The sequence below is a fragment of the Neofelis nebulosa genome, chromosome 13 (assembly GCF_028018385.1).
Source record: "Neofelis nebulosa isolate mNeoNeb1 chromosome 13, mNeoNeb1.pri, whole genome shotgun sequence".
Lineage (NCBI taxonomy): Eukaryota > Metazoa > Chordata > Mammalia > Carnivora > Felidae > Neofelis > Neofelis nebulosa.
This window is the reverse complement of record NC_080794.1, coordinates 76,358,531-76,386,298: the sequence shown is the minus strand read 5'-3', so window position 1 is coordinate 76,386,298 and position 27,768 is coordinate 76,358,531. Positions and strand designations below refer to the sequence as shown.

Here is a 27,768-nt window from a genome sequence, read left to right as displayed (position 1 = left end):
AACCCTAAAAAACCATTTGAAGGCTGATCCAATTGAACAAAGAAACCTATGAAGCAATAATATCAAAACGGTTGAAAACAGCAACACAATTGAAAAAAAGGTCATGTCAGCATCTGCACGTAGGATAATGTCCCACCTCTGAAAAACAGGGATAATTATGTTAATTGCAAAACTGTTATCAGGAAATACTAATCGGACAGAAAAGAAAATGCTAATTGGGCGTACAAATTAAAAGGAGTACGGAGAAAAGCCAGTGAAATGAACTGACGAGTGGCAAAAGTAGTTTATAGAAGAAAACGCCTGGCAAATAAAATAGAACTGAAGAAATGGAAACCAATCTTCGGCTAGGAAAAAACATTCTTCAAATACCACAAAGATGGCTTACTTATCATTATGTATGAGTTCATTCCCAAGAGGGAATGTAAAAAGGAAAAATAAAAGTCAGTACGGCCAAAATGTTTTCAGATTTAACCTCCTATCAAGGCAAACTGGAAGGTATCACAGCTAAAAACATTAAGAAAATAAAAACGTTAGTTTTCTAAATGCAATGTATCAGTTACTAGAACTAGATGATTATAATCCACTCTAAACTTTTTCTCACTTCAGCAAAGTAGGGGAGCTGGATATTACAGAGCCAGTCAGACCACTGGCATGCATAATTTGGTAGATGCTAGCATATACAGTTACAAAAAGAAAACAAGGACAGAAAACACAGGCCTCGGGATAAAAATGACTCTTTACTGGGAGAACATGAAAACCATCTTTCTTTTTCTAAGTACTTATTTCTGTAATAAGGCAGGATCAGCCTGATAGGTAAAGGATGTAAATAATGAAATACACTTTTTAATTCCAATTCCCATTTTTTAATTCAACATTAACCTGTATTCAATGTTAAAATTAAAGGATTCTTGGCATTTTAAGTTAAAAAATAATATAAAATGTAAATGTCACTGTTTTCATAAATTTCAGTTACATTCTTCTAACATAAAGGTGCTGCAGACTGTGTGTAAGAAAGGAAAATTAAAGGCTGTCCTCAAGTCTAAAACCGTCATCTCCCTCAGTGTAACAACTGCTCTTCATTCAAGAAAACGCTTTCTTGATTTGATACACGTTTTCCCAAGAGCTTGTAGTAGAGCTCAAATGATTTTTAAACATTTCCCACATATCACTTAAAATAACTGTGCTAAATTTGTTTTCGTTCTCATACTTAATTTTAAAAACCCATTTGATTTTTATCTGACCATAAAAACTATTCTATTGCAGTTGGTTTATTGTTTTTGTTTTTTAATTTGGGTGAATTTTAGTATGCTATATCACACACTCTAAACACAGAAAAAGAATGACATTTTTTTAAATTAGCAAAGTACTGGTTTCTCCCACAGGATGCATTTTTCAGTTTGGGCAACTCTCCCTGAGGAAGGAGAAACAACCAAAGTAGAGCAAACTGGACCTCTTATTATTAAAAAGGCAGCAAGACATTTCCTCTTTAGTTACTACTCTCGTGTTAGGCTGTTAGGGTATCTGAATGTCTGTCCATGCTGGTGCCTAAAATCCTCAAAGGAGAGCGTCCAGGAAGAGAGAACAAGAAAGGAAACAGATGGCCTCGCTGCTCTGCGAAGGCTTGGAAGCGGTCTAGACCACGTACTCGACCAGACCCTCCAAACTCCCATTTCACAACAATCAATACGATGCGGCTGAGTTGGGCCGCGAGGCCAACGAAGGCAAGACCAGCAGGATTAGGAAACCGGGTCCGCGGGCGGCCTCCTCCCAGAGTCGCCCCCCGCTCCCTCCCCCACGCCCCCGGCAGGGGCACACCTTCCTCCCCACCCCACCTTCCAAAGTCAACACGACAGCAAGCCAAACCCAAGCCCGAGCCGTGTCTGGCCGTTTCTTTTGTCCTGCTCCACGGTGATCACTTTTTTCCAGAGCAGGTTAACGGTCCGGGAGTCCCGGGGTGAGCCCTACGGCCCCGCCAGGTGCTCCCGATCCCCCGGCCCATCAAGGAATCAGGCGACCCCGCGCCGGCCGGGGCACCCGCCCACCCCCTCCCCCGTGGACGCACAGGGACCCGCGCCGGCCCGGGGCAGGACGGCGAGGAGGGGGCCTGCTCCGAGCCAGGCCGCTCGGCCCGGGCGCCCCGACGGCCCCGCCGTGCCCCGGAGCGCCAGCCCCGGCCTCGCCCCTCCGCGGAAACCGGGCCGCCGAGGCCCCGGGCCGAGGCCGCAGGGAGCGTAGGCCGCCGCCATCCCCGGCCTGTCGTGCGCCCGCTGCCCCGCGGCCTTACCGCCTCCACGGCGTGCTGCAGGATGGAGGTGAACTTGGAGAACATCTTGTCCCGGGACTGCAGCAGCCTCTCCCGGGACGACCTGGAGAGCTCCTCGATCCGCCGCCGCCGCCCCTGCTGCGGCTGCCGGGGCCGCTCCAGAGTGAAGGCCGGTGCGGGCGGAGAGGACGAGCAGAGGGCCGAGGCGGGCCCGGGCCCGGCCGCTTCCGGGGTGTGCGGGCGGCGCGGCGGCTCCGGCGGGCGCTGGGACGCGGCGGGCGGCGAGGAGGGCGTTCGGCACGGACTCGGGGGTCCCGCGACGCTCCGGCGGCGGTTGCGGCTCCGGCTCGGACACGGTGGCAGCCCGGCTCGGGTTCCTTCCGCCCGCTCTGCCCGCCGCGGCCTGCAGGGGGCGCCGCCGCGGCCCGGGGAGGCCCGGACCGGGCCTTACCAGCGGCGGGGCGGCCGGACACCGCGGGGGCGGGGGAGGCGCGGGAGGCCGCGGCCGGCTGGGGGCGGGAGCCGGGCGAGCGGACACGGTCGTCCTCACGTTTGAAAAATTCAGCCAGCCTCCGTTTTGTTTCTCCAGGGGAAGTGGCAGGTGTATTTTGTAGGGAAACGTAGCCATACCCGTACATAATATTCCGAGGCTCGTCTTTTAAGGGCAGATTTGGGAGACTGGTAAGAAACAGCAAAGTATTCCTAAGGCAAAAATGGACCGTGCATTTAAATGCTAAGAAAGAGAACAAATCAACTCATGTTGGTGAAATGGCTTTGCTGACTGGAAATTACATTATTGTTAATTGTTGATTATTCAACATTAAGACAGGAAGCCCCAAATGGACCGATGGTAAGGTGGTTCAGTTAATAGTTGGTAACATGTTTGCTCGGTGCAGGGCATTCGGTATTGCATTTTCTATTCTGTTTATCAGATGAAACTGGAAAACAGGGAAAGAATCTGAAGGGCTTCTGTCTGCTAAATGCCTAGAACAGGTAAGAGGGGCTACGATGTAAGCACTAGGCTGGAGGTTTCTTAAAAAAATACCATGTGACAGGATATTAGTCAAGCTTTGAAAAACACAATTCGGGCTGGTAAATTTTAGGTTGGGTTGATTCAAGTTATGAAAATGTTCAGATCCTGGAGAACTTCGTGTTTGTTTTTGCTAGTATTCGTATTTTATCAAAAGGACCGTTAAGTTCTCGATAAGGTGAGGGTGGAGTAAGTTTTGCATAACCGGTGATGAAACCGTGTATTTGTAATTGAATTAGTTGAATAGGAAACACAAGCAGAAAAGTGGCAGCAGCGTGGAGTGGTGTTAAGAGCCGGTCTCTGGAGGTGGGTAGCCTAAATTTAAATCCCGGCTCTGCCACTCACCATGGCAAATTACTTTATCTCTATGCGCTTTAGTTTCTTCACCTGCAGAATTGGGGAGAAGAGCACCTGTGTGGGATTTGTTAACATATGTAGGATGCTTTACGTAGACGTGTCCAGTAAATAGCAAAGCAATACATTGGCATTTGCTATTACCATTATTATTAGTAGTAATAGTAGTATTTAACAAAATAATATGACCAGAAATCAACGTTAAGGAGGAGGTTTAACTACAGATCTCCCCTGACCTTCGGTGGGGTTATGTCCCCATAATTACATCCTAAGTTGAAAAGGTCTGAAGTCAAAATGCATTTAATACACTTAACCTACTGAACATCAGTCTGCCTGCCTACCTGCCTACCTAAATGCGCTCAGAACACCTACGCCTACACCTACATTAACTACCATTGGTCAAAATCATCTAACGCAAAGCCTGTTTCATAATAGTGTTTGGATACCTCATGTGATTTATTGAAAACTGTACTGAAAGGGAAAAGCAGAATGATTTTAAGTGCATCCTTCGTTTACTCTTGTGATCTAGTGGCTGACTGGGAGCTGCTGCCCAGCGTCCCGAGAATACCCTACGGCACGTCACTAGCCTGGGAACAGATCCACATAAGATTCGAAGTTTGGTTTCTACGGAATGCGTATCACTCTCACACCATCAAAAAGTCAAAAGATCTTAAGTCTAACTGTTGTAAACAAGGGACTATCTGTAGTTTTGTCTTCTTTTCTCCTCTGTTTCTGTTGCTTGTATCCTTGCAGATAAATCTGACTTTAATTTTCTGTGTACAGGTCTCCAGAGTGCTGGAGGCATCCTCTGTTGTTTGCTAAAAATGAAAATGTGCTCCCTACCAAATTTTGGCTAATTGTGTCTGCTTCAACCAAGAGCACATATCTTTTTTTATTATGCATACAGCTTAAGGTGGTTAGTCATATTATTAGCCATAATTATTTTCCTGACCTAATTGTCATAGTTATGTGGTGTCTTGTATTTTCATAATGCCTCACAACCACTAATTGTATAAAGGGGTCTGTTTAACACAGGCTTACTTAGAGTTGTTTGGATTTGATGATGCCTGCCTTTGTATCCTTATTATAAACGTAATAAAAAATGTTTTGTTCCAGATTAATATCAGTATTTGGGATGATGATGTCTCTACCCGATTATCTCAGTTCCAAGACATACAGGTTGGGACTAGAATTGTCATTGAGCAGCTCCCCTCATCCTAGAAAGCCTATAGTGATGCCAACATTATCACCTGCCTTATGCATGGGCACAGCTGGACCTCCTTCAACAAAGTGTGATTTCAGGGAAGCATACAGGCTTCCCTGGCTTCCAAAACACTTAGAAATGGGAACTTAACGTTTCTTAATTAGAACTGTATTTCTTTATTCCTTTGGTTTAAGCCAGATAAGAAATTTAGTCCATGCTAAAAATTAAAATACTCTTGGGAGAGAGAACACATCAAATCCTATCATTCCTTACACTTCAGGATGAATGAGCTTGTGAAGTTTTTTTTTCTGAATGATCAGTGAGGACACAGAAAAATCCACAAAATTGAAATGCAGGCTGAAGTTGAAAAAAGAGGAAGGAGAGTCAGATGATACCTACTTCCAAAGTTTGGCAGACTTCTGGTTAAGTTGAATTTAACAACATTTCTTCCCAAAGTGCCACTACAGCTACAATAAAGGGACTTCTCAGAGTATAAGCCAGACGAAGAACACACAAATTAAGAGAGGAAATGGTAACAAAAATTTGAAAATTGGAAATTTATGGTAAAGGGAATAATTGACAGGGTACCTTAAGAAAGCTGAATCCTACGGCAACAATTAAGAAAACTAAGACCCAAAATGATATATTAACATATCCACAGAACCTCCCAATAGCTCTGAAATTCGTAGCAGTAAGAACCTCTGGAAATAGAGGTAAAAGTGGGATTGAATATAGCAGGATGGACTGAAAGTTTGTTTGGAAGTAGATAGATCCATTACCACTGCACAAGATTGCCCCCTTTTTACCCTAGTTTTAGATTTGAGACCAATTCCAGGAAAGATCAGAGGCTCCATATTGACCAGGTGGGAAGGAAGAAGAGGGTAAAGTGAAGGTAGATATTCTATATATTGAGCACACATCCCCAACCCTCCTCCTCTTTTTGGCCCCCAGAATAAAGGCATCAGGCTGATCCCCCCCGGAAGAAGATAGGGAGAGTCTTCTCTGGAGAATCTGATTTGTCTAAGGGAAAAGACCTAGAGTCTGAAGAGAACCCAGATAATTCTACAGTACAGTTTCCAGTTGACAAGCTCTGTATGCATGCTTGGAGCTCACACTGAGTTTTTTCATGTACTTCTCTTAAATGCAGTCAGAGAGTCTGGGGTCCTCAACAGTTTGAGGAAAGTTAATGATAGAGAACAAAGAAAAGGTAGGACAAGGAAAAAAACTCTGAAGAAACAGAATTGATTACACTCAATAGATAGGGAGAGATGGAAAAGAAAACTTAAAAAAAATACATAAGATCATTCATATTCTCAGATAAAAGATACAGATCTGTAAAACAAGAATGGCATTGCTATTTTTTAAAAGCAGCATTTAGAATACAAAAAAAGGAAATCTTAGAGATCAAGAATATGATAACAGAAATGAAAACTAACGTTAAAAGGATAGAAAATAAACTTGAAAAATTTTCTCCAAGACTAGAGCAAAAATGATATGGAGATGAAAAATGGGAAATTTTTTCAAAAGTCAGACTGCTAGTTTAAAGGATCCAACATCTGAATAATTGTAGTCAAGAGAGAAAATCATTGAACTAATAATTCAATACAATTTTATAGATCTGAAAGACATGAATTTTCAATTAAATACCAGAACGATGAATGAAAATGGACTCACTCCAGTAGTTGTTATTGTGAAATTCAGAACACTGAGTTCAAAGAAACATCCTACACGATTTCCAATGACAGAAAAAAAGAAGTCCCTACAAAGAGTTAAGAATTACAATGGCATGACACTTTTCAACAACACCATGAGAAATGGGAAGGCACTGGGGCAATGCCTTTAAAATTCTGAGGTAGGGGCACCTGGGTGGCTCAGTCAGTTAAGCGTCCAACTTTTGGTTTCGGGTCAGGTCTTGATCACATGGTTCAGAGTTTGAACCCCACATTGGACTCGGTGCTGGTAGTGAGGAGTCTGCTTTGGATTCTCTTTCTCTCCCTCTCTCTTTCTCCCCCTCCTGCTCTCTTTTTCTCTCTAAATAAATTATATATATATATATATATATATATATATATATATATACACACACACACACACACACACATACATACATATATATGTATATTTCTGAGGTAAAATAATTTCAATCCAGAATTCTATACCAAGAAACGGTCAGTGAAGTATGAGGATAAAAAATACCTTTTCGGACATACAAGTTATTGAAAATTTCTTCTACCTTGCAGTTTTTCTCAGGAAGCCATCAGAAGATGTGTTCCATCAAAACTCAGGGAGCAAACCTAAGGGAAAAAAAGATAAAGGAATCAGATAACAGAGCCCATCATAAAAGGGAGGCGAAGGAAAGTCCTAGGATGATGGTGAAGCAGAACTCCAGCATGACAACTATGCATCAGACTGGGACAGCTAACCAACCAGTCCAGATTGGAGCAGGTCTGAAGGTGAAACTGACAGATGAATTGTCTACGTGTTTGAGAAAATTTACAAAATAGGAGAGTCTGGTGCTGAATTAGTGATAAATACAACGAGAACCAAGCAGAGAAAAAAACTAGATCATTATGAACACCAAGAAAAATAAAATACTCTATTGGAATAAGTAATCATAGTCTATACATGGCTCAACTGTAAATACATCTGTATAAACATAGTAATGTAAACACTAACTAAATTTATGGTGTTGCTGCTGTATTTGGAAGATGAAAGAATGGATATGTGTTGAAGTGGGGGGGTGGGTAATGTGTAGTGAGAAAGAGGTGGGGAGGGGAGAGAGAGAGGGAAGCTAAATCCTCATCATCTGTAGGGAGGAAACATTAGATATTGCTTAAAACTGAAATATCATGAAGTGAAATTACAGGCATATTATTTAAAGAAAGTAAGTAAATAATAAGAGTACTCAAGGTGTTGAAATAGATTGCCTCTCTGGAGCAGGAAATTGGGAATTTTGGAGGAAGGATAGGGGCTTTCAAAACAAACCATGTGAAGTTTCTTGATTAAACTATATCCTGGTGTGACTGATCTCCTCTTTGTTTGGCAAGGGGAGAAAGGAGAGGCAAGAGACCATTTTGGGTCCTTTAAAAAAGCTCGTACAAAATTATAAAGGTTAATTACTATAGGGATAAAGAAGAGGGTACACTTGAAAGATGTAAGAGCAACCAAATTTTTGCAAGTGATTAAATAGGAGTGAAGGAAGAAGAAAGCAGAGATGTTGCTAGCTTGGAGTTTCTAGCTTGGATGGGTTAGGTGAAGATGCCATTAATTGAGATATAGAAAGATAATGAGTTTTGTGGGTTTTTTTTAGACATGTTAGATTTGCTTACCTATATGGTGAATCCAGGTGACCACATCTAGTACAGGATGATGAATTTGGATTAGGAAGTCAGGAGCTCTGGACTGGAAATAAAGACTGGTTAAGTTCTCTTTATAGGTGGTAAATGAGATAGAGAAATAAGTGAGATATTTCAGGGAGATGGTACAGTGAAAGAAAAAAAGAATCAATACAAACTTGAGGACTCCCTACAATTTAAGGGTTGCAATATAGAGGAGGGATTCATTGGAAAAGAGCAAAGAGATGGGGAAACATGTCGTGAAAAAGTTCAGGGAGAAGTGATCTTCTGAAACTGGGAATTTGGTTCAAGATAAAATGGTGAATTGGCATAGGCTATAGGTTTCATTTCCTGAACTCAACCCTATAGCTGCCATAGAAACAAAAGGGAAGCCAATAGAGCTCAGAAAATCACATAGCAGCTGTGAAAACTCCTTGGTCAGTAGAGCAGACAGCTCTGGTATCTGGTGCCACATTCCCTTCGCCCATTTCTGATTGTAGTTGTAGCTGCAGTGGGCAGTTCTGTGCAACAAGCTCAGACTCACCTCACGGTGACAGCATCTCATCTCGGTCTCATGACACCCTCTTTAGAATTTCTGCCACCGAAAATTCTGTATGGGGAGCTTGCTCCTTCCAAATGCACGATGGAGAACCCATGAGGTTCTAAGCCGACAACGCTTAGCCGACAGGGGATGGGATCTAGTAGATAAATACTCCAGTGCCCTGTCTATCTGGTGAGAAGCAATTTTAAGAGGTGTTCTGAGCACTTTTCAGGAGGTCCCAGTGAAATCAAGTACCCCACAGTAGTGACCTCAGTAGCCTTCTTATGCCTTTCTTCCTTCCTTCTTATTCTGTCCGCACCCTCATTTCCCAAGATCTGAAGTCAACTACTTAGAGTCAGGTCTTCGTCTCGGGCTCTGCTTTTGAGGAAACCCACCGTGTGTGGGAATTCGAGTGGCAGAAGTCCAGAGGAGAAGGCCAAGTGCCATAAATTGGGTAGGGACCAAGGAAGATACACCTTCATCCCATAGGCCAGAAAATTAATTACAGTAAAGGCAACAATTCCTGGAATTGAGCAGTGCCCTATTAGGTCCAGTGGCATGTGATTAAGAAAAAAAATCCCAAATAATAGCGACTTAAAGAAGTTTCTTTCTCGTTCAGGTGAAAGAATTTTGCCTGGTAGGTAGCCAGGACTAGCATCAGCACATTATCATGGAGAGACACACTCAACTGTCTGCGTACCATTCAGCACTGCCACACTCATGACCACTTCAGGGTCCCATGTAGGTGTTCCAGTTTCCAGTTTGGGGGAAAGTAGCAGGAGGAAGCAAGGGGGAAAGGGGAACCTCTTCCCTTTTAGCAAATTCTTTCTGGAAGTTCCACACTTCTGCTTATATTTCATCAGCCAGAATTTATGTAACCACACCTGGTAGTTGGGAAATGTAGCGTTTAATTCTGAGTAACCACCAGAAAAATAAAGATGCAAAGCATAACTTTTGGATTCAGTACAAAACATTTTGCTCAATCCAGTGCTTAATATGGGAAAAAAGAAAAAAATCTATATAAAAGCATGAAAAATAGAAAACATAAAATGGGCTTTTGTATTAATTATAATAAACATAAATGGACTAAACTCACCAGTTGAAAGCCAGAGACATATAGATTGGATTTTTGAAAATATCTAGTACTATGTTTTCTAGAAGAGGTATGTTTAAAAAAATTTTGTTTAACGTTTACTTATTTTTGAGACAGAGAGAGACAGAGCATGAACGGGGGAGGGTCAGAGAGAGGGAGACACAGAATCTGAAACAGGCTCCAGGCTCTGAGCGGTCAGCACCGAGCCCGACACGGGGCTCGAACTCATGGACCGCAAGATCATGACCTGGGCCGAAGTCGGCCGCTTGACCGACTGAGCCACCCAGGCGCCCAGAAGAGATATGTTTAAAAAGGGAAGAGAGGGGCGCCTGGGTGGCTCCGTCGGTTGAGCGCCGACTTCGGCTCAGGTCACGATCTCGCGGTCGGTGAGTTCGAGCCCCGCATCGGGCCCCTGTGCTGACAGCTCAGAGCCCGGAGCCTGTTTCAATTCTGTGTCTCCCTCTCTCTGACCCTCCCCCATTCATGCTCTGTCTCTCTCTGTCTCAAAAATAAATAAACGTTAAAAAAAATTTAAAAAAAAAAAAAAAAAAAAAAAAAGAAAAAAAAAAGGGAAGAGAAAGCCTGCAATAAAGGAATAGAAAAAGATATACCATAGAAATACGAATCAAAGAAAAACTAGGGTAACAACTATAGACAGAATTGAAGATGAAAAGCATCACAAAGGTAAAAACAGATATAACGTATTGATAAAATAATAATGGATCAAGAAGACACAATGCTTATGTTCGTAAGTATACTTGATATAGACACAAAATATATAAAGCAGTAACTGACAGAACTACAAAGAGAATAAGCTAGAGTAAGGGGAGAGATGATTTGGGGAAGCCTTTTATTTTTTAAGTGTGTATTTATTTTTGAGAGAGAGAGAGAGAGCCCTATGAGTGGGGGAGGGCCAGAGACAGAGGGAGACAGAAGATCCAAAGTGACCTCTGCACTAACAGCAGAGAACCAGATGCGGGCTCAGTCAAACTCACAAACCATGAGATCATGACCTGAGCCAAAAAGTTGGACGCATAACCAACTGAGTCACCCAGGTGCCTCAGGGGAAGTCTTACCTCACATAAAGTGGCCAAAGAAGTCTTCTCTGAGGAGGTGCCATATGAATGAAGCAAGGGAATTAGCTTTGTGAATAGGAGAGAGAACATTTCTGGCAGAGAGAACAGCAAAGTGCAAACGCCTTATGATGGGAAAGACTTTGTGGCATATGTGAGGAAGACAGGGTGGCTGGAGTCGGTAGGTGATTGAGGAGAGGAAAATAGTTGAACATGCAATTAGGGAGGTGGCAGGGAGTCAGAACAGTAGAGTAGAGCAGTGATTCTCAATGCTGTCAAATCCAACAGTTCCCCCCTTTCTTCATGTAAAAATGTTAATAGAAGTATAACAAACACAGAAAACTCAGATGTGTAAAACACAATGAATAATCACAAAGTGAACATCCAGGACCGTCGACACCCACATCGAGAGAGCGCACTGCCTGCACTTCAGAAGCCTCTTTTTTTTTTTTCTTTTAATGTTTATTTTTGAGAGAGAGTGTGAGCAGAGAGGTGCAGAGAGAGAGGGAGACGCGGAATCCGAAGCAGGCTTCGGGCTCTAAGCTGTCAGCACAGAGCCCGACGAAGGACTCGACCTCACGGACCACGAGATCATGACCTGAGCTAAAGTTAGCCACTTAACCGAGCCTCCCGGGGGCCCCTTGCTTCCGAAGCCTCTTAATGCCCATTTCCAACCATTAACCCTTGCCACGAGCTATCACTATTCTGACTTCTAACACCATACGTTAGTTTTGCCTCAGTTTGAACTTTACATACACGAAATAATGTAAGATATATTCTGTCATTGTTGGGTGCAGTGTTCTAAAAGTCAAGTTTATGGTTCTGATCTTCTATATCCTTAGTGATTGCTTGTTGTGTCAGCTTTTGAAAAATGTGATGAAGTCATCCACTATGATTGTAGCTTTTTTTTTTTTAACTGTCATGACAATTTTTGTTCTATATATTTTAAAGCTATGTTATATGTATATTCAGATTTTGACTTTTGGTAACTTATTGGTGGATTGACTCCTTTATCCTTATGCATGTCCCTTTTATGAGAATAATGCTTCTTGCCTTAAACTCTGTGTTTCATGTAAGTATAGTTGGTTACTGTTTGCATTGTGTGTTTCCCCATTTTATTACTTTCAAACTTTGTGTGTGCTTAAAAAATAAGATGGGTCTGTTAACAACATATTACGGTTTTTTTTTTCACCCAGAACAGTCTTAGTTCTTTACTTGGAATATTTCATCCTTTTAATGTGATTGCTGATCTATTTGGGATTTTTGTCTATCATCTGTTTGTTTTCTCTGTTATCTGTTTTTTGTTTCCTTTTCATTCATGTCTTACCTTCCTTGGATTAATCAAGACTTTTTTAATTTGCATTTTTTCTTTTTGTTTGTTAATCTGTTAGTTATAATTATTTAATATTAATATTTTAATATTGTGATGTTTATGTAACAAATTAACAAAATTTGTTACTTATACTTTTTTCTTTTTCTTTTATTTTTTTTTGTTCTTTTTTTAAAATGTTTATTTTTGAAAGAGAGTGAGAGACAAGTGTGAGCAGGGGAGGGGCAGAGAGAGGGGAGACAAAGAATCCAAAGCAGTCACTAGGTTCTGAGCTGTCAGCACAGAGCCCAACATGGGGCTCAAACCCATGAACCATGAGACTGTGACCTGAGCTGAAGTCGGACGCTCAACTGACTGAGCCACCCAGGTGCCCCGAACTTTATGTATTTTTTTTATGTTTATTTATTTTTGAGAGAGAGAGACAGGGAGACAGAGCACAAGCAGGGGAGGAGCAGAGAGAGAGGGAAACACAGAATCTGAAGCAGGCGCCAGGCTCTGAGCTGTCAGCACAGAGCTCGACGCAGGGCTCAAACTCATGATCCTTGAGATCTTGATCTGAGCCAAGTTGGTTGCTTAACCGACTGAGCCACCCAAGCGTTTACTCTTTTTCTTTTAATAGTTAGCTTAGAGATTATAAGATATATCTTTGACGTATTTTAATATAAATTATTACCTTTGTCACTTCTATGATAATGCTAGGACCTTAGAATACTGTAATTTCACCAATTACCTTTTGGAATTGTCTGTGGATCATTGTCAGACATTGTATACAAATATATATAGTTTAAACCATAAGACATTACTATCATTATTATGAGCAGTGAACATCCACTTATATTTACTATGTATTTATTTGCTCCTCATTCTTCCCTTCAATTCCTGATTTCTCTCTAGGTTATTTTCTTTCTAGCCTAAAGAAATTCCTTGAGTTTTGTTTTTTGGGGTTTTTTTTCTTTTTTTGCTTGAAAACATCCTTATTTCACCTTTATTTTGAAGGATATTGTTACCGTTATGTATTATTTTGCCTTTATCCATTTATTCACTTATTTCACTTTCAATGCTGAATAATATTTTGCTCCGATTTTTGATTGGTACATAGTTTTTTATTTTAGCATCCTAAAGATGTTATTCCATTTTTCTGACTTCCATTCCTTTTTTTGAGAAGTCAGATGTCAGTTTTACTATTGCTTTATTGAAGGTAATGTATCCCGCAGCATGATTTTGCCAATTTATAAGGAAACCTAGAGAATATGGGAATATTTTTATTTTTATTTATTTTTGTTTTAAATATAATGTATTGTCAAGTTGGTTTACATACAACACCCAGTGTTCATCCCAACAGGTGCCCTCCTCAATGCCCAACACCTGTTTCCCCCTTTCCTCCACCCCTCCATCTACCCTCAGTTTGTTCTCTGTATTTAAGAGTCTCTTATGGTTTGCCTCCCTCCCTCTCTGTTTGTAACTATTTGTTCCCCTTCCCTCCCCCCATGGTCTTCTGTTAAGTTTCTCAAGATGAGAAACTTTCACTCGTATGAGTGAAAACATATGACATCTGTCCTTCTCTGACTGACTTATTTCACTCAACGTAATACCTTCCAGTTCCAACCACATTGCTGCAAAAGGCATGATTTTATTCTTTCTCATTGCCAAGTAGTATCCCATTGTTATGTATGGAAATAGATCTTAAGAATGCAAGGTCAGGATGGAAGGAATATAAAGTTGGATGAGGCCAAATATTGGGCCATTAAGAGAGATTCCGGATTCAGTGTGTTGGATAAGCATGGAATAGATCTGATTATTTGGTTGGTTGGTTGGTTGGTTGGTTGACTCAAAATCTGGACCCAAAGGTACCTTCCATTAAATGAAATAGAAATGTCAAATTTCTTTCATATATTGTAGAGGAAGCTATTCAGGAAATTGGAAGGTTGAAGGAAATTGGAATACTAGTGGATTAATCATGTCAAACCTGCTCACCCACCCTCCCATTATATCCCAGAGGACCCACAGGACACAATCTTTACCAAAGCAGTGAGAAATAGAGTCATGAGGGGAGACCCACATCCTTGAAGGTTTCTGTGGTGGTTCTTCTCGAGGCCAGTAACTGCAGTTGGGAACTACTAGCATCCCCTGAATGAAATGGGGATGATGGGATCTAGGTTGGCAGGGACCAAGTGCAGCATTTAATTACCAAAGTCAAGGTAGATGTAGCTACCATAATGGGCAACAGAGGGAAAGGAGTAATTACAGTAGCCTAATCTGAAGAGATGTTTGGCACTAGCTAGTTAATTATGGTGTCCCTACAGTTAAGGCAGATGGGTAAGTCTTACTTGATCTCTTACTCAAAGTCTAATGAACAGAAGTCTGACTTGAATCATCAAGACAGAGACCCTCATCTCCTCAGTTGTTTCACAGATCTGAGTCATTTCCCAGACTTGAGTCATTTTACTGATCTGAAGTCACTTAAATGAAGGTGGCGGGGGCGGGGGGGGGGGGGGGGAAAGCCAGGCAGTCTTGAGAAAGGACCATGCCATGCTGCCAAATATTTATATTGTTGGTATTCTTTCTAACCTTCCTCCAAGGGATGTGTTTTCTTTTTAGCAGGGTGACTATGTGCTGGGGAAAGAGAAAAAGTAAGACTTAAAGGGATTACTAGATCCTAGCTCTGAACTAACACTAATTCTTAGACACCCAACAGACTGTAGCCCAACAGTCAGAGTAGGGCCTTAAAAAAAATCATTGTCATGTGATCAATGGATTTTTGGCTCAGGTTCTTTTCATAGCGATCCCAGTGGGTGTCTGGATCTACCCTGTGGGTATTTGCTCAGTTTTACAATGCATAACTGGAGTAGACACACTCAGCAACTGGCAGAATCCACACTGATTCCCTGACTCATGGAGTGAGTGCTATTATGGCAGAAGAGACCAGGTAGAAGCTACCAGAACTGCCTCTAGAGTGCTGGAGATTAGTGCCACTATTAAGGATCGAAAGGATGCGGCGATGGTGATTCCAACCATGTCTCCATTCAACTTGCCTATTTACCTTACAGAAAGCAGATGAAACTTACACAACCACAGTGGATTTTTGTAAACTTAATCAGGTGGTAACTCTGATTGCAGCTGTTGTTCCAGATGTGCTTTCATCGCTAAAGCAAATCAGTAGATCCTCTTGCACCTGGCTCACAGCTATTAATAAGGCAAATGTATTTTCCTCTATAGCAGAGATCAGCAACTTTTCTGTAAATGGTCAGATGGAAAATATTTTAGGATTTATGGGCCATAGATCTGTGTCACAGATACTCAAATCTGCATTGTAGTGCAAAAGCATCTATAGACGATATGTAAATAAATGGGCATGGTTGTGTTCCAATAAAACTTTATTGGGGCGCCTGGGTGGCTCAGTCGGTTAAGCGTCCGACTTCATCTCAGGTCACGATCTCGCGGTCTGTGAGTTCGAGCCCCGCATCGGGCTCTGGGCTGATGGCTCAGAGCCTGGAGCCTGTTTCCGATTCTGTGTCTCCCTCTCTCTCTGCCCCTCCCCCGTTCATGCTCTGCCTCTCTCTGTCTCATAAATAAATAAATGTTAAAAAATTAAAAAAAAAAAAAACTTTATTAACAAAAACAGGTGGTGGGCCAGATTTTGTCTTTGGGCCATGGTTTGCTGACCTTTTGTAAAGATCAAAGTACGATCTGTTTTCAGCAGATAGAGCCAACAACACACCTTCACTGTTCTAGCTGAAAGATATATAAACTCTCTACCTCGCTGTCATAATCTGGTGTGCAGAGACTTTGATTACCCCTCCATTCCATAGCACATCATGCTACTTTAATACATTGATGATATTCTGCTGACTGCCGAACAGCCAGTAATAACAACTTCGTGCATGTTGTTAGGATACATGGGAAATAAAGCCCCCCAAAGTGTAGAGGTTTGCCACCTTGGTGACATCACTAAGGAATCAGAGGTCTGGGGCACATCACGATATCTTTCCATGTGAAGAACAAGTTGCAACATCTGGCCCCATGCTACCAGCGATAAAGATGTAGAATGCCTAGTAGGCCTCTTTGGAGTCTGGAAACAATATACACCTCATTTTTGCCCACTACTCTGACCCATTTACTAAATGACCCAAAGAGCTGCCAATTTTGAGTTGGTCCTCAAACAATAGAAGGTTTTGTAACTGGTTCAGGCTGCGGTATAAGCTGCTTTGCCACATGGGCCATAAGACCCAACAGATTCAATGGTGTATGAAATGTCAGCAGAAGATTTTTGACTGTATGGAGCATTTGGCAGGCTCTTATACATGAACTGCAGTACAGACTCTCAGGATTTTGGAGCAAAGCCATACAACATTCTATATATAACTATGCTTTTTTTTTTCTTTTTAAGCAACTTCTTGCTTACTATGAGGCCTTAGTATAGACTGAACGCTTGGCAGTGGACCACTAAATTACCATGAGATCTGAGCTTTGCTTTATGACCTGCGTGTTGTGTGATGCATGAAGTCAGCCATTAATTTGGGCATGCATAGCAGCACTCCATATATACAAGACAGGGCTCAAGAAGATTCTGAAGATGCAAGTTAAGTTGCATGAGGGAGTGGCCCAGATGACCACGGACTGACTTCAACGACAACGTTTTTTCCCATTTATTACTTATGGCCTCATGAAGAATTCTCTGACCAGTTTGCCAAGGAAGAAGAAATTCTGGTTTGGTTTACAGATGGTTTTACATGATACCACCTGACAGCGGACGGCTATAGCACTACAGCCCCACTCCAAGATGAGCCTGCAAAACAGTGAAGGGAAGCCTCCCGGAGAGCAGAACCTAGAACAGGACACCAGGTCGTTTGCTTTTCCTGAAAGTAGAGGTGGCCAGAGATATGGGTGGGTCTCCACTGATTCCTGGGTTTGGCTGCATGGTCAGAAACTTGGAAAGAACACGACTGAAAGACTGGTGACAAGGAGGACTAGACAAGAAGTATGCAGAGAGAGCTCTCGAAAGGGGAGCAGAGTATAAATATATTTGCATCCCATGTAAATGCTCTTCAGAGGTAGCTGTACAGAGCTTTAATCAGCTGGAGAAGGTGATCCATTTTGTGGACATCAGTGAGCCTATGTCTCCAACCACTCCTATCATTTCCCAGCGGGCTTACAAGGTGGCCACCTCAGCAAGGATGGGAGGTTAACATAGGATAAGAAACGTGGACTTCCATTCACCAAGACCAATATAGCAAAGCCACTGCAGCGTGTCCAACCTGCCAATAGCAGAGACCAACACTGAGCCCCTGATATAAACCCATTCCCTGTGGGCATAAGTCAATTTCCTGTGGCAGCTTGATTCAACTGCGCTATTTTCATCATGGAAGGGGCAGCATTTTGTGCCCACTGGAATGGACACTTGCTCTGGATATGGATTTGCTTTTCATCCCTCAGTGCTTTGGCAAGAACCATAATTTATGGACTTAAAAATCTATTTACTGTTATTGTGTGGCATACAGCATTGCTTCTGATCAAATAACTTATTTTACAGCAAATGAAATGTGGCAATTGGTCCATACTGCTCATGCAATTCCCGGAGCTTACCATATTTCTTATAATCCTGAGGCAGCTGGCTTGCTAAACAGTGGTATCACATTTTAAAAGCTCGGTGACAGTGAAGTGGCGGTGTCATGCAGTGTTGAGGCAGCGTGTTCTAGGAGGCAGTGTATGCGCCAATAAATCAGCAATATTTGGAGCTGTTTCTCCTGGAACACGATTTATGGGTCTGGAAATTAAGGGTGGAAATGGGTGTGTAAAATTTGTTTTTCATCTGCATAACTTTAGACTCTGCTGGCTTAAAAGTCTTAGCTGTAAAGAGAGGAATGTTTCCAAAAAGGAGACACAATAGCAATTCCATTGACCTGGAAGTTAGGATTGCGACCTGCCCACTCTGGGTTTCTTGCCAACGAGTTAACAAGCAAACAAGGAGGCGATTGCACTGGCTGGGGTCATTTATCCTGACTCTAAGAGGAGAGTTGGGTTGCTACTACTCAGTAGGAGCAAGGAGAAATATGTCTAGAATGCAGGACATCCCCTGGGCTGCTTCCATGTCCTATGATAACAGTCAGTGGAAAATTACAACAATCAATTCAGGCTGTATTGCTAATGGCCCAGTCTCTTCTGGAACAAAGGTTTGAGTCGAAAGAAACCACAGCCAGCCTGAGGCACTTGCTGAGGGTAAGGGAAATACGAAATTAGTAGTAGAAGGTGGTATACACAAGTTACAACCATACGACCAGTTGCAGAAATAAGGGCTAAAGCAGTGGTGAGTAATTCTTCCTTATCTTTATATATGTTGGTGTATGTGTGTGGGTACCAAGAAGTTGTTTTCTCCCCCGCTCTTATTCCCCTATCATCTCAGTATTTAAATTATAGCATATATATAATAGAGAGAGCATAAATTAGCTCAAAGAAGAATGAACATCACCCGTAGCCTCTCTGGGAAATATGGTTAATGTGGTTTGAGTTATATACGGGATAATTGTACATGTTAGGTAGAAACTTGATGTTTTAATTGTCTTCATTTGGAAATTGTAATTTAAAGAGATGTGTATGTGTGCTAAGGTGACAAGGAATCCATTGACCGCTGGAGGCTTTGTAGTGTGGGGAATCGGTGGCTGAACTACATCTCCCATAATTCCCTCCCTTCTACGTTTCCAGCTAGGGTGTGCCACGAGAGACATTTTTGTGTGAGATTTGCAGGGCAAACGCACGGCAGCAGCCATGTAGTTGTTTATGCTCAGAGGGTTGGGGAAGGGTCTCTGGGGGTGCTTCTGTAGCTCACGCACATTGTTGTTTACCTGCTGACTCACCTCCAGGGTGTGGGCAGCCAGGCCACGGCTGTGTCACCTCACCTGGATCTCCCCTCAGCTGGCTCCTCCTCCAGGTGTGCTTTTTATCTCTTTGACACAGGACGATAGCAGGGTACCCCCACCACTGGAATTGGAGACAGTGACTGACACAGGTCCCCGTCAGTCCTCATGAGTTCCCATTCATGTTCATGGGTTTCAGTTTGTCCCTGCTGCTCTCCACCGCTTGACAACTTGAGGAAATGAAACGGAGTTAGCGGTGATGAGGCTGTTTTGGGTCCCCGTATTTGTGGATTAATCAGACCTGTAGTTGTTGCGAGAACTGACTTGACAGCTGTGAACCGAGAAAGTGGGATCTACACTGTGCACCTTGACACTGACACTGTTTAAGGAGCCATGGTAGGGATAACAGAAGCAGTGGGTCCGCTGCTAACAACACTGACCTTTAGCAGAAACTAGTCTTCCTAAGAAAAGTCCCTTTTAAGGTAAGGACCTCAGGGTGCCCGGGTGGCTCAGTCAGTTAAGCATCCAACTTTGGCTCAGGTCGTGCTCTGGCAGTTTGTGAGTTCACGCCCCGCGTCGGGCTCCCTGCTGTCAGTGCAAAGCCCACTTCAGATCCTCTGTCTCCCCTCCCCCGCGCACGCACCTCCTCTCTCTCTCAAGAATAAATAAACATTAAACAATAAATAAGATAAGGACCTCATCCTGAAGTTTGTCACTATTGAGCGGTATCTGTCAGGTAACAAACTTAGTCCTGCATTTGGCTTAATCTGTGATTAGGGGTTTGAGTTTTCTGCCTTGTAATCATCAAGCAGTCAATCATCAAGCTTCCAGCAGTGTGGTGGGAAGCTGATAGGTTTGCTAGTTTATACATTATCTCCAGAATCTCTTGCAAGGGCATTTGTATCAGTACATTGTCCTAATCCAATTTTGTATTCTTTCCTCTTTGGAGTAACACTCTTCAAATCCATTTGCAATACATATTAGTTTTAGTCTTTACATGCATTACTTTTTATCTCTCTATATGTTAGAAAAATCTGGAAATTCTTGGAGAATATAAGCTATGTCATCCTAGGCCAAGCTTTGTATTCATGCCCTTGGAGTATGCTGAGATCTGACTCTACTTTGGAGTCTAGAGTCATTCAGGGCTGGTCAGGGTGTCTTGAGAATGATAGGCATGTCTTTGCGAGGCAACTTCCCTAAGGTGAGGTTGCCCAAGATCTTTGAGCAAATCACCTCTCCTCAGACACAGGAGAGCAGGCAAGAGGGACTGCTGTGCTGGCAAGAGGGACTCAGAGGGACTTGGAAGTTCAAATTCTCATCTTTGTTCGATTCCATCCGAGGTACCCATCTCAAGCCTCAGGTCTGCTCCTTCTTAATGCCATCAGTTTAACATAAGAGGCATGCATAGTCTGTGAATTCAGCTTAAATTATTGTTTTACAACCCAGACAACTAAATTTTGGATATGATTTTTGACCCTGCAGCTATAAGAAATAGATTATCTTAGGGCCACCGTAGATACTCTAGTTCCTTGGCTGTGACCTGAGATGAAAATTTAAAACCCTGATCTTGTTATTTCCTTTCCATAAGCTCTCCAGCATGGTTAGAAGCAGCCATTGAGCCCACAGTTCTTGTAGTCATCATTATTACCGTAGCAGTCACGTGCAACCATCTCTTGGTCCTCCAGGCCACTTGTTTCAGTGGGCACTTTTTCACAGTCAACGATAGGTGACACGTTAGGTAATCATGACGCCTTGTATGACCACAGATAACCAGATCCCCACTTTTTATCAGCAAAGAGCTCAGCACTGATTGCAAAGTTATGAACATAACCAAACAATCCCAAATGCCATCTTTGAGGGTCTGGTTCCTGGAACCACTCTGGCACCAAGTATTCATGAGAATGCAGTCAGGAAAACAGAGACTACACCAGTCAGTTCAGCAGAGAGAATTTGATACAAGAAATGTGTTGCAATGGAGCTTAGAGGACTAAAAAAAAAAGCAAGCATTGAGGCCCAGATATAATAACCTGTCAGAGGAACAAAGAGAAGACACTGGTGTTTTCAGAGACTAGAGGCTTGGAAGAGAAGCCCCATACAGCTAGGGCTTAGATCCCTGAGAAAGAGGTGCTTTTCTGCTCATAACCAGTTCAGGGGAACACCTTAAGGTTCACTTTGGAAGTGCCAAGGAAGCGAAAGACTGTAGCCGAGGGCTGCCACCAGAGGGAAGCAGTGTTGTTGAAGTCGCAATGGCAGGAACTGCTCAGGACAGGAAGAGGCAGTCTCTTTTCTTCTCCTGCCTCTAGCATCCCCTGCTGGCAGAAGTGAGCACAGCGTTACCTGGAAAAGGGAAATGCAGTTTGCAAAGACCTACACCTATACCAGAAAGTGGAATTGAGGAGAGTGGATTTGGACCAAATTTAAGAGGATTATGTGGGTCTTAACACATAAATGCAGACACTGAATTACAATAGAGAACATGATAAAAGATGTTTATATCTACATGTGAAATCAGCGTGAAGAGGATAGCTATAAATTTGTTCGGGTATGTTATGCAAAGGGTGCAAATAGCACACGGTGTCGCCAAGAATAATGTGATTCTGCAAAGCGGTGAGCAAAATTGTTGGTAATGTTCCAAACAAAATAATGTGCCACTTCCCCTTAACTTACAGAGCAGTGCATGCCTGGGCATTTTATTACACATTAAGTACTCAAGTAATAGTAAATAGGTTTTTCACCTGCACGAATATCCAGCCAGAAATTCAAGAATTCTATAGGACAAGAGACAATTCTTTCTTTTATGGGAATATCCTGTATATTGCAGGATGTCTAATACTGTTCCCTGCCATAGTCCTCCATGAATTTCCAAAACACCTGCTCAGTTATGGTAACACCTCTCAATTAGACCAACTGCCAGAGGATCTTAGCACAGGGCAAAGGCATAGGGATTTGGAATTTTATTTTGAGTGAAACTGGAAACTATTGAAGGGTTTTGCACAGAAATGTTTAACTTGTGTTTTTAAAAAGATCTCTCTGATTGCTGCTATGTGGAAAATAGACTGTGGGGAAAGCAAAAATAGAAGCAGGGAGTCCAGATGGGAGGCTCACGTTATTCCAGTAGGAGGCAATGGTGGCTTGAGTGGTAGAGGAAGTGTTGAGTAGTTGGACTCTGGATACATTTCAAGGGTACGGCAGACAAGATTTGCTAAAAAATTGGATATGAATGGGGGGGGAAAGCAAGATCAAGGAGGGCACCAAAGTGTTGGCCTGAATGACCGTAATAATGTTATCGTTTTTGAACATGGAAATACTGAGGGAGAAGTCGACTCTTATAGGAGGGGAATCAAGAGGTCTGTTTTTGGACTGCGAGCTCTCTAGTAGGCCTCCCAGTGAAGATGCTGAATAAGCAGTTGGAAATGTCAGTCTAGAGCTCAGTGGGGAGGTCAAGGCTTACATGAAAATTTGAATACATGAATCTGGATGCAGTCACCAAGGGGATGCATGTAGATAGGGAAGAGAAGAGGTTGAAGAAACAAGACCAGAGCTACTACAAGATACAGAGTCTGGAAGAGGCAGAGGTGCTGACAAAAGATAGTAACATCATGGGGTGCCTGGGTGGCTCAGTCGGTTGAGCGTCTGACCTCGGCCCAGGTCACGATCTTGCGGTTCGTGTGTTCGAGCCCCGCATCAGGCTCTGTGCTGACTGCTCAGAGCCTGAAGCCTGCTTCTGATTCTATGTCTCCCTCTCTCTCTGCCCTTGCCCCGCTCATACTCTATGGCTCTCAAAATAGGAATAAACATTAAAAAAACAAAGATAATAATATCACTCATCTTGTACTGTGTTTTTTTTTTACCATATTGCAATAATATGATATAATAATATTATAATAACTAATACCAAGCCCAATTCTAAGCACTTAATATATACTGCTTTTAAAAAATATTAATAGCCATCTGTGAGTTAGGTCATGTCATTGTCTTTGTTTAAGGATGACGAGACTGAGGCAAAGTTGAACATATCCTACCAAATACTAAAAGCAACTGTATACATAGGGGTAGTGGTTGCATAACACTGTGAATGTACTGAAAGCCACTGAATTGTTCACTTAAAAAACTTTTGTTTAATGTTTATTTATTTTTGAGAGAGAAAGAGAAATAGAGTGAGAGCAGGGAAGGGGCAGAGAGAGGGAGACACAGAATCCCTGCAGACTCCAGGTTCGGAGCTGTCAGCGCAGAGCCTGACGCGGGGCTCAAACTCATGAACTGCAAGATCGTGACCTGAGTTGAAGTCAGACACTTAACTGACCGAACCAGCCAGGCGCCCCGCACTTTAAAATGTTTGATTTTCTGTTGTGTGAATTTTTGCCTCAATTTAAAAAAAACGAACTGTAAAGCCAAAGCAACAAGATTGCATCGTTATAATGGAGGAAGGGCCCGATAAACCAATATAACAATGCAGACCATTAAAAAAATCTGTATGGCTCTAAGGAACAAAGTTGTGCTAAATCTCTTTATCACAACGTATATATAAACAAACACCAAATGGTTTAAAGGCATAAACATGAAAGGAAAATCTGTATAAACAAATCAAAGAAAATGTAGGAGACTATACAATGGGAAGATTTTCTTCAACAAGACCCCAAAAGTCAACATAAAGAGGAACGTTGAGGGATTTTACCAGATCAAAATTAACTCTCTCTGTTCAGCAACAGACATAATGTACAAACTATTGGATAGGTAACAACTGTCAAAAGACTATTTAGAATCTACCTCAAGAAGCAAGAAAAATCTCAAACCAACCACCTAACCCTACACCTAAAGGAGCTAGAAAAAAGAGCAAACAAAACTCAAACCCGGCAAAAGGAAGGAAATAATAAAGATTAGAACAGAACCAAATGATATAGAAACTTAAAAAAAAAAAACCAATAGAACAGATCAATGAAACCAGGGGCTAGTTCTTTAAATCCGACTTTGGCTCAGATCATGATCTCGTGGTTCATGGGTTTGAGCCCCACTTCGGGTTCTGTGCTGACAGCTTAGAGCCTGGAGCCTGCTTCAGATTCTGTCTCCATCTGCCTCTGTCCCTCCCCCATTCACGCTCTCTCTCTTTCTCTCTCATAAATAAACATCAAAAAAAATTTTTTTAATTTTTTTTTAAAAGGGAGAGGACCCTAATAAACAAAATCACTAATGAAAAAGGAGAAATAACAATGAACACCACAGAAATACAAGCAGTTGTAACAGAGTATTATGAAAACCTATATGCCAACAAATTGGGCAACTTAGAGGAAATGGATAAATTCCTAGAAACATATAACTTGCCAAAACAATGGCAGGAAGAAACGGAAAATTTGAACAGGCCAATTACCAGCAATGAAATGGAATCAGTAATCAAAAAATGCCCCCAAAACAAAAGTCCAGGACCAGATGACTTCACAGGCAAATTCTACCAAACATTTAAAGAAGTGTTAATCCTAATTCTTCTCAAACTATTCCAGAAAGTAGAAGATGAAGGAAAAGTTCCAAGTTCCTTCTATGAGGGCAGTATTGTCCTGCTACCCAAACCAGATGAAGACACCACAAAAAAACCAGAACCATTAACGATTAAAAAGAACAAAACAAAACAAAAAACAAAAAAAAAACACCTCTGCAAAGTAGGTCTAGAGGGAATATACCTCAACATAATAAAGATCTCATATGAAAAACCCACAGCCAACATCATACTCAATGGTGAAAAATTGAAAGCTTTTCTCCTAAGGTCAGGAACAAGACAAGGATGTCCACTCTCACCACTTTTATTCAACAGAGTACCGGAAGTCCTAGCCATAGCAATTAGACAACAGAAAGAAACAAGAGGCATCCAAATTGGTAAGGAAGAAGTAAAACTCACTATTTGTGGGTGCCATGATTCTATACATAGAAAATCCTAAGGACTCCACTATTAGAACCGATAAAGGAATTCAGTAAAGTCACAGGATACAAAATCAATGTACAGGAATCTGTTGCCTTCCTATATACTAATAATGAAGCAGAAGAAAGTGCAATTAAGAAAATAATCCCTTTTACAACTGCACCAAAAACAGTGAAACATCGAGGAATAAACTTAGGAGGTGAAAGACCTGTAGAACACTGATGGAAGAAATTCAAGATGACACATGGAAAGACATTCCATGCTCATGAGTTGGAAGAATAAATTTATTGTTAAAATGTCTATACTATCCAAGACAATCTACACTTTTAATGTAATCCCTACGAAAATACCAACAGCATTTTTCACAGAGCTAAAACAAACAATCCTAACATTTGTACAGAACCATAAAAGATCTCGAATAGCCAAAGTAATCTCGAAAAAAGAAAAACAAAACTGGAGATATCACAATTCTAGATTTCAAGTTATATTAGAAAGCAGTAGTAATTAAAACAGTATTGTACCGGCATAAAAATGGACACATAGGATACAAAACCCAATTACATGGTCAATTAATCTTCGACAAAGGAGGAATGAATATATAGTCTCTTCAACAAAGGTGTTGGGAAAACTGGGCAGCTACATGCAAAAGAATGAAACCTAACCACTTTCTTACACCATACACAAAAATAAACTCAAACTGGATTAAAGACCTAAATATGAGACCTAAACCAATAAAAATCCTTGGAAGTGAGCACAGGCAGTAATTTCTCTGACATTGGCCATAGCAACGTTTTCTAGATATGTCTCCTGAGTCGAGGGAGATAAAAGCAAAAATAGGGGCACCTGGCTGGCTCAGTCAGAGGAGTATGTGACTCTAGATCTCAGGGTCATGACCACGAGCCCCACATTGGGTGTAGAGATTAAACAAACAAACAAACAAACAAACTTAAAAAAAGGCAAAAGTGACCTATTGGGACTACATCAAAATAATAAGTTTCAGCAAAGGAAACAATCCACAAAACTAAAAGGCAACCTACTGAATGGGAGAAGGTATTTGCAAGGGACACATCTAACAAAGGGTTAGCATCCAAAATATGTAAAGAAATGATATAACTCAGTACCTCAAAATCACATAATCCCAATTTAAAAAATGGGCAGAAGACATGAATAGACATTTCCCCAAAGAAGACATACAGATGGCCAACAGACACATCAAAAGATGCTCAACATCACCGATCACGAGGGAAATGCAAATCCAAACCACAAGGAGATATCACTTCACACCTGTCAGGATGGCTAAAATAAAAAACACAAGAAACGACCAGTGTTGGCGAGGATGTGGATAAGAAGGAACCCTCTTCCGCTGTTCAAAGGAATGCAAACTGGTGCAGCCACTGAGGAAAATAGTATGGAGTAAAAATAGAACTATCCTATGACCCAGTGATCAAACTACTGAGTATTTACCCAAAAAATACAAAAACACTAAATCAACGGGACACATGTACCCTTATATTTACAATAGCCAAACTATGGATGCAGCCCAAGTATCCATCAATGGATGAATGGATATGTAAGATGTGGTATATATATAATGGAATATTATTCAGCCAGAAAAAAGAATGAAATCTTGCTATTTGCACCAACATGGATAGAGCTAGGGTGTATAATGCCAAGTGAAATAAGTCAGAAAAAGACAAATACCATATCTCACTCATATGTGGAATTTAAGAAATAAAACAACAAGGAAAAGGGAAAAAAAAGAGAGAGAGACAAACCAAGAAACAGACTGTTAACTATAGAGAACGAACTATAGGAAATAGTTTGTGTGGGGCATGTATGTGGGCGGGGGCGGGGGAGGTTGAGTGAAATAGGTGATGAGGATTAAAGAGTACACTTATCATGATGAAAAAATTTAAAAGAAATCTGCATCTAGAGGTCAGAGTGATTCTCATGCTAGCCTGGAAGAATCAGATAGCCATGTTGTGAGAGGGTCCCACGACAAGGAACTTTGGGGGCCTCTGGGAGCTGAGAGCAGCCCCTGAACGAAAACCAGCAAGAAAGCATGGCGAGGCCAATGCCTGAGTGCAGTCTGCAAGACCCTGAGCAGAAGATCAGTCTAAACTAGGCCAACTCCTGGCCCACGGAAACTTCGTAATAATAAATGCATGTTGTTAAATAAAAAAGAAAAAGACTTCAGAATCTAAAATTAGTATGTTAGTTTCCTATTGCTGCTTTAACAGTTTACCACACACTTAGTAGCTTAAAGGAACAAAAAATTATTACCTTATTGTTCGGGAGGTCAAAGGTCTGGAAGGGGCTCCATTGGGCTAAAATTCAAAAAAGTCCTGTGTTCAAATACTAGCAGTATCTGCAGCATTATTAATCTCACATATAAATATTGCACACAGAATAGTGTACCATACTATGCACTGTATATAACATGGCGTATCATAGTATATGATATAAGCGAGATAAAGGATAAAATAGTCATTTCAGTCTGCTGGAAAAAATAGTCATTACATAGTTATTTACTTTATGAACACAGTTAATGTAACAGATAACTAATTTTTTTTAATATTTTTTAATGTTTATTTTTGAGAGAGAGAGACAGAGTGAGAATAGGGGAGGGACAGAGAGAGAGAGAGACAGAATTTGAAGCAGGCTCCAGGCTCTGAGCTGTCAGCACAGAGCCCGATGCGGGGCTCAAACCAGTGGACTGGACCGCAAGATCATGACCTGACCCGAAGTAAGACGCTTAACTGACTGAGCCACCCGGGCACCCCACT

General features: G+C 41.7%; 1 protein-coding gene across 2 annotated transcripts in view; it reads right to left on the bottom strand.

Moving 5' to 3' along the window:
* The window catches only part of FHIP2A (FHF complex subunit HOOK interacting protein 2A), a 92,643-nt gene that overhangs the window by 35,489 nt on the left and 29,386 nt on the right, over positions 1-27,768 (bottom strand). The window contains exon 1 of one of the 2 annotated variants that reach the window (XM_058697868.1): positions 2,285-2,617. The exons of the other annotated variant lie outside the window; for it this stretch is intronic. Within the exon in view, the coding sequence (XP_058553851.1) occupies positions 2,285-2,329 (45 nt within the window). The 5' untranslated portion in view covers positions 2,330-2,617. Of the gene's footprint in view, positions 1-2,284; positions 2,618-27,768 lie in introns of those variants that run through there. 2 annotated transcript variants of the gene reach the window in all.